Raw genomic sequence first — 7,500 nt, forward strand, 5'->3', positions numbered from 1 at the left:
TTGGTCCCTGAAAAAACGTCATGACGCTCAAACTACAACTCGTGCTTTATTTTTCTCACTGTTGGGACAATTGTAATTGTATTTTAAATCAGTATGAAGCAGAAATGAATTAACAGACTCCAAACTGTGCAAAGAAGAAAAGATAACACTCTTTTAATATTCTTGACGTTGAGAGTAAAGTACAATGGAATCAAGTATTGCTTTTAAGTTTATTCCTCTTTTCATTAAGCTGTTTTATGTGTTTCAGCTTTGTCTCCAGATCAACAGCATCACAAGAGGTCGAGGATTGCAAAGAAGACCTCGTCTGAAGATCGTGAAGAGCCAGAGGAGATTCACTCTGTGCATTAAACCGACGTGACGCGCTGTAAATACGCTCCTCTCTCTCCGACAGGCTGGAACAGATCAGCCCTTTTTCCCCCTTATTTCTCTCGACCAGAGCCACTGACTTATTCCTCCAGCAGAGGGGGGGGGGGGGGGGGGGGGGGCGCTCAGTGGACCGGGCTGACCTTAAAGACTCACTCCGGTGATGAATGTATAAATAACCTCCCCTCTGAGTTCTTCAAACCTATCTCTCTATTCCCCCTGCTCCTCTGCTGCAGGATTTCATCCTCCATCTCCACCACACACTCCTTAATGGTACTCCTAAACCCCCCCCCCCCCTTGCCGCGGTGGTCTCGGTGAAGGACAGCGGTGTGCGGCGGCCTGCGGCCAGAGAAGAGCTCCCGGAGCGGGAAGAGGAGGTCGATGCTGCCCGGGAAACGTAGCCGCCTCTCTCTCACCGGAGCCTTTAATCGCTGATTTTATTTTTTTTTTAACGTCCTGCTAAATGCATATTGAGATTTGTGGCTGATTAGAAAATGCACTTGTTTTATCCACTCGAGAAGCAACGGCGACCATAGATGGGTTTCCTGTTTACTAACGACCAAGGAGGAGAGTGCAAGCCGAGGGGAGGAAAACTCATTTCCACAAAATCTCGACGGCTTATATGTGGAATGGACTTTCAGTGTGAAACTTGTTGGAAAAACAACTTTGAGGGGAAAATAAAGGCTCTGACTCGCGAACATGACAGATATTCCAGAGAGAAACGTCAGCCTGGAGGGGGGGGGGGGGGGAGTTTTGGTGCCTCTCCCAGAGGGAAAGACAGATTCAAAGTGGGCCACACACACACACACACACACACACACACACACACACACACACACACACACACACCTCCATGCATGCACCTCGACTGTATTCAGCCCAATAGAAAGCGGTCCAGGTTAGGCAGACAAGAAGACAACTTGGACAAGAAACTTCTGCAGACCAGACAGTTTAGCAAGAAACACAGAGAGAGAGAGAGAGAGAGAGAGAGAGAGAGAGAGAGAGAGAGAGAGAGAGAGAGAGAGAGAGAGAGACACAGAGACAGAGAGAGAGAGGGAGAGAGAGAGAAACAGAGAGACAGACAAAGAGAGAAACAGAGAGAGAGAGAGACAGACAGAGAGACACAGAGAGAGAGGGAGAGAGAGAGAGAGAGAGAGAGAGAGAGAGAGAGAGAGAGAGAGAGAGAGAGAGAGGCTCCACAGAGGAGGAGACAGTCAGAGGAACAGCTCATTAAACTGAATGTGAAAAGCTGCAACAGACAGTTTGGTTGTCTTTTTTATGAGACAGGCTGAATGTCTCAACTGTTGCAGGTGTCATTACACAGATACTTGTCCTCATAAAGCCCCGGAGAGACCGGCTGCTGTGGAATTAAGAGGACATCTTCAATAGAAGTTTGGTTTAGTTCGGTGGTGTATCTCTACAGCTAGATAAATGTTGGTATCAGGAGGAACCAGATGCTCAGGGAAGATGTCTGCTCATCATAGTTCCTTCTGGGCTGTGATCACAGACCGTACAAGAAGTGGACGCAGTTTGTGGACTGATGTTTTAAAGCCTCCAGTTCGGCGATTTGGCCGTCGCCATCTTGTTTTTTTTGCAACCAATGCACGAAAGTGACCATATTTGGACTGTGTAGGAGTGACGTAGAGACGCCGTATACGGCTCTGGTAGAGACCTGTCAATCACAAGTAAGCCCCGCCCCTAAAGCATCCCTGCTTTATGGTCTGTTTGACTCTAAATGAACCATAATGTACTAAATGAACATCATGCTGTATTGAAGAAGACTGTAAACTAGAGATTGAGACCATAAACTCATGTTTACAATGTTTACTGAGGGAATAAATCAAGAGAGAAGTAGAGTCATTTTAGACTAGACTTCTATACAACCAGAGGAGTCGCCCCCTGGTGGACACTAGAGAGAATGCAGCTTTATCAGCTTCACTAGTCAGAACTTGAGGTTGCCGCCTGGCTGCAACCAGTTCAGTAATCCAGTGTGATCGTGGGCCCGGCACACACAATACCAGAGCTGTGAAACTGGAGCAGCTAAAGGGCATTCAGACCTTTTTGTATTATTTTATTATTTCCACCCAACAGATGCAACAAAGCGGAAAGGAGCGTGAGGAAAATGTCGATCAAGTGCAGTCCTGAGTAATTCATCAGCGTCTATAATCATCATCAAAATCAATTCCAACTCCTTTTCTTCCAGTTTACGACTCATATTTTCCTGAAATACACTTTCTATACTTCCTCTATCGCTCCTCCGGCGTCCCTAATGTTGTTTTTTATTCCCCAGCTGACTCCGTCTGCAGGTTAAGTGTCGGGGTTTCCTCTCAGGAGCACAAATCTGTGAACCAGCGGTCACCAACCATTAGTCACACGCAGTTTGAGACATTAACCTCAGCTTATCTCACTTCTAGCAAGCCTGTTCTGTGTGTGTGTGTGTGTGTGTGTGTGTGTGTGTGTGTGTGTGTGTGTGTGTGTGTGTGTGTGTGTGCGTGTGTGTGTGTGTGTGTGTGTGTGTGTGTGTGTGTGTGTGTCTGTCCAGCCATTTGTAAACTAGATGAATATGACTCACTGAACTACACTCGTCATACATAACGTCTTGTGATATGTGTTCTTGATGAATCACTTACCCAGGAGACACCTGTGAAGGACACTTCAGCGAGACGTCTTCTCCAAGAAGCCGAAGCCGCCGCCGCCTCCAGCGCAATGAGATCACGACGAGCTCTGTGACGGAGGAACACATCCACACCTCCATAAGAATGACAGGACACATGTAGCGTCTCTTTCATCACACGGGGGGGGGGGGGGGGGGACACTGGAGTGAGTTCTCGTGTTCAGTGATTAACCAACGATCCATTCAGGGTTTCCTGCCTCCCAGAGAAGCTTCCAGGCCGGAAAAATAAGACGCAACGTTTGACAGGATGAAGGATGATTTGTGTGCTTCTGTTTGGAAACACATAATAAATGCAATGTTCTCGTGGTTGGTGTGAGTTTTCAGGAGTTTTCAGGCTTTTGGACCGGCCACTCTCGAGCGGCTTTAAATGGGCCGCGAGTCGTGAGGCTGTCCGACTCTAAATCAGGCGTTTTGGCAGAGAGAAGCAGGGCCGCGGAGACGGAAGAGGAAACTGAAAAAGGGGGTCAGAAAAAAAGAGAGGTGGGGAGAAAAAAGAGGGACAGGAAGGACGTGGGAGGAGGAGATGAGACGAGTGACTTGAGAAGGAGATAGGAGAGGAACAAAGAGGGAGGGACGTTACAATGCTAAATTGAGGAGAAGGAGACGGGGAGTCTCGAGTTGAGAGGAGGAGGAGGAGGATGAGAAGAGGAGAAAATAGCCAGGACGTTGGGGAGAAAGAGGCGGGAGATGCTGGCGAGAGAGGAGAGAAAAAAAAGGGAGGGAGGCGAGTGAAGATGAAAGCGGGACAGGGGGGGGGGGGGGGATTGCGGGAGAGAGGTGGAGAAACAAAAAGACACTAAATTGGCAGGTGGAGAGGGAGAGAGGGAGGGAGGGACACAGGGAGATGGTGGGATGGAGATGAAAAGTGATGGGGTGGTAGTGGAGGGTGGAGGGGGGGGGGGGGGGGGTGAGAGAGAGAGAGAGAGAGAGGGGGAGTTGAGGGAGTCAAAAAGGGGCCGAGAGGAGGAGATGGAGGAGGGAGAAAAGGAATCAGTGAGAGGAGGAGAAGTGTCATAGAATCACACTTATTATGGAATATCGACATGAAAGTCTCTAGGAGGAGGGGACGAGTCAAGATGGGAGTTAAAAAAAGATGGAGGACGGAGAGAGAGAGAGAGAGAGAGAGAGAGACAGAGAGAGAGAGAGAGAGAGAGAGAGAGAGAGAGGAGAGAGAGAGAGAGAGAGAGAGAGCTGCTGTTTGGGAAGAAGTAAAAGGTCAGAGACTCTTTATGTTCTAAAACATAATTATCCGAACAAAGGCAGTAAATGGATGTGTGGCCTACTAATCACCCTTAAGTGTATGTTGTTCAGAGCTTCCTTTATGAGAGACCTCCCTCCTCTCAGCGGGGGGGGGGGGACGGGGCATGTGGGACACCACACTGTAATTACTGTTTGCCACAGAGCAGGTCAGAAAGATGTCTCAAAGACAGTGTGGTGGAGGAATATAAAAACACTGTTTCTATATTTGTATGAAGAATATTGAGACGTAAATCCATCTTACTGGTTCTCCTCAAAGGCTCACAGCACTGGACACAGTTATATACCGTAAAGTAGTTAAAGTATCCACAGTAAATGTACTTTACTTAACTTTATTTGAATGATTGAGTCTGGAGATGTGTATCTTTGAGTGTCACACTAGTGCAGCTGCAAATATTAGCTGCAACAACAACAAAAAAATATGTCAACAGTAAGCATAGAGACTGTCAACAGTAAATAAAGTGTCTCATTGCAGTGTTAGTTAACTGTTAAGTCTCCGTATCATTGCTTCTACTTACGGAGTTGTTTCTGAAGCTTTTAACCACATGTCGTGGCCTTCTTCAGAGGCCGGAGTAGCTCCAATTTTGACAAAAACGCAATTTTTGATTAATAAAAAGCTGCTCGTGACGTTTCTATCTGAAGTACACGTTCGGTTTTGATTTTTAAGTAGCCGTCTGTAACAATGACAGACACGGTGTACACGTTAGCTTCCGGTCCAGGTGGAGGCAGCGTTTGCTTCAGGTGCGACTGAACCCTGAACAGCGTCGCTTGTTGTTTTTCTCGCTACACTGGTGCCATCTTGTGGATTACTTCGCTCACCGCTTCGGCGCTTTCCGTTCGGTATGAGCCTCGCGGGGAGCCGTAGGGAGGGGGAGGAGGAGGAGGAGCAGCAGCATCTGTCGCCTTAGCAACAGATAGAGGTTTGGGTTTGTTCTGCTGTCAGGATTCTTCTAAACTGGGTTCAAATTGCTCCATAAAGCAAAAAAAAAAAAATCAAATCTCCAGGTTGCCTACGGAAGCCGCGATGGCTACGAGCAACCCGTCCGTGTTTCTTCTAACGGTTAACGGACAGATTGAGGGAGCAAACGTGAGTGTTAGCCTAGCCTAGCAGCTAATTTAGCCTAGCCTAGCAGCTAATGTCAACCGTACAAATAAAGGCAATGTTGTGTTTTCAGTTTCCAGAGTACGACAACTTGTACTGCAAATATTGTTTTGTCTACGGACACGACTGGGCTCCCACCTCGGTGAGTAGAGGCTCCCGTATGTGAGGAATGGTTAACTACTCTACACACCGCTAACTAACCCCCGCTGGTTAGCTAGTTAAACTAACCAATGCAGTGCATGTAGAAGCTCCTCTGCAGAGCAACAAAGTACTTATTATCTCACATTATAGATTGAAGTTTGTCCATTTTGTCAACACATAACTTTTCCCCCCCCACATCCTCGTACTCGTGTTTACCGTGACTCTGTCTGTCTGCAGGGGCTGGAGGAAGGCATCACTCAGATCACATGTAAAGGCAGTCAGTCTTCACACAAGTTAATATGGAACTTCCCACTGGAGACGACGTTCAAGAGCACGAACCCCTCTGGATGTGAGCATCACACACACACACACACACACACACACACACACACACACACACACACACACACACACACACACACACACACACACACACACACACACACACACAGTATAAATTACACTATGACTATATGACGTCACTTGCATCACTCAGGGCCTCAGCTGGTGGTGAGTGTGTACGGTCCAGATGTGTTTGGCAACGACGTGGTCAGAGGCTATGGAGCGACACACATCCCCTTCACACCCGGACAGTCAGTATCACCTTCACTACTACTTATCTTAATCTTCGTCGGTCGACCCAAGGCACACCTTTGAGTTGGACTGGTGCTGCATTGATGCGACCGGTTCTTGTTTACCGTCCGTTTGAGAAGATTCTGTCATTTCACTTCTCAGACACACACGAACCATCGCCATGTTTGTCCCCGAGCCCACATGGAGACTTCAGAAATTCACGAGGTACGATGTGTGGACCGTCGTCTCTCTCTCTCCCCCTCTCTCTCCCTCCCTCTCTCTCTCCATCTCTCTCTCTCCCTCCCTCCGTCTCTCTCTCTACCCCTCTGTCTCTCTCCCCCTCCCTCCCTCCCTCTCTCTCCATCTCTCTCTCCCCCTCCCTCCGTCTCTCTCTCTACCCCTCTCAGTCTCTCTCTCCCTCCCTCCCTCCGTCTCTCCCTCTCTCTCTGCTATTAGAGAGGCAAAGGTGCACATCTGGACCTTTAGTATCTGACCTGTGAAAGTGTTATAAGTTGATGTGAGTGGCGCTCTCTTGCTCATGCGCTCTTCCTAGTTGTACTCACACACACATTAACACGATAGGACTAATACATCCATCTCTCTCTCTCAGCTGGCTGTTGGGGCGGAGGCCTGAGTACACAGACCCTAAAGTCGTGGCCCAGGGTGAAGGCAGAGAAGGTTCGTTGTGCATTTCTCCGTCTGTATTCATGTATTAACAGTGACTGAGAAACACATGTTGGGACACGCTCCTTGAAGCAGACCTTTTTACAATGAGTCACTCATAAGAAGGGTTACTGTTGAGCTGACTTGGACCAGTACAATAGGAACACCCGGAGCTGTGGTCTGAAAGCATGTGTAGCTTGCTCACGGTACATCATCAGGCTCAAGTTGTTTCCGTCGTCTTCCTCACGTTGTTAAGTAAACGTCATCTTCCGTCCCATACGTTCTCCGCGTGTTGCAGTGACGCGGGTTCGGTCCCAGGGCTTCGTCACCGTCTCCTTCCACATCATCACCAAAGACATGAAGAAGCTGGGCTACGACACCGGACCGTCCGCCGCGTCTGGATGGTCGACGGAGGAACGACCGCACAACGTTTGACTGACATTTACTTTGATGTATTTCCACATTTGTTTTCTACTTTTTTTAAAAGAAATAAATACACTACCTCTGACCCGATCCCGTTTGAATGTATTGAGCGTTGCACGTGGTGTGGACGTGCGGTTGAAAGGAAAACACGGAGGCGGACTCTGGAGCGACGGAGCTGAAGTGATACACATTTTATTTAGTTTGAACCGACGCAGCTACAGTCGTCCTCGTCCCGCCGCGTTTCGGTCGTTTAGATGCCGTTAAAATACCACGGTGACTTTTCCTACAAAAAAAAAAAACCATT

General features: G+C 48.1%; 2 protein-coding genes across 5 annotated transcripts in view; one reads left to right on the forward strand and one right to left on the reverse strand.

Annotated features, from left to right (window-relative positions):
- The first annotated feature begins 5,171 nt into the window (after positions 1-5,171).
- b9d1 (B9 protein domain 1) lies at positions 5,172-7,281 on the forward strand. Its single transcript, XM_068712920.1, has 7 exons — positions 5,172-5,381; positions 5,470-5,538; positions 5,775-5,886; positions 6,034-6,130; positions 6,273-6,335; positions 6,721-6,788; positions 7,072-7,281. The coding sequence occupies exons 1-7, from the start codon at positions 5,319-5,321 to the stop codon at positions 7,206-7,208; spliced, it is 609 nt and encodes a 202-aa protein (XP_068569021.1). The 5' UTR covers positions 5,172-5,318; the 3' UTR covers positions 7,209-7,281.
- A 75-nt stretch (positions 7,282-7,356) lies between these two features.
- epn2 (epsin 2) overlaps positions 7,357-7,500 on the reverse strand; it is a 17,099-nt gene continuing 16,955 nt past the window's right edge. For all 4 annotated transcript variants that reach the window (XM_068712919.1, XM_068712918.1, XM_068712916.1 and 1 more), the window contains one exon: positions 7,357-7,500. This exon is cut by the window's right edge and continues 3,662 nt beyond it. The gene's annotated coding sequence lies outside the window, so the exon portion shown is untranslated.

This window comes from Cebidichthys violaceus, unplaced genomic scaffold (assembly GCF_023349555.1).
Source record: "Cebidichthys violaceus isolate CVI_PGR_0920_01 unplaced genomic scaffold, fCebVio1.0.p SCAF_183, whole genome shotgun sequence".
Taxonomy (NCBI): Eukaryota; Metazoa; Chordata; class Actinopteri; order Perciformes; family Stichaeidae; genus Cebidichthys; species Cebidichthys violaceus.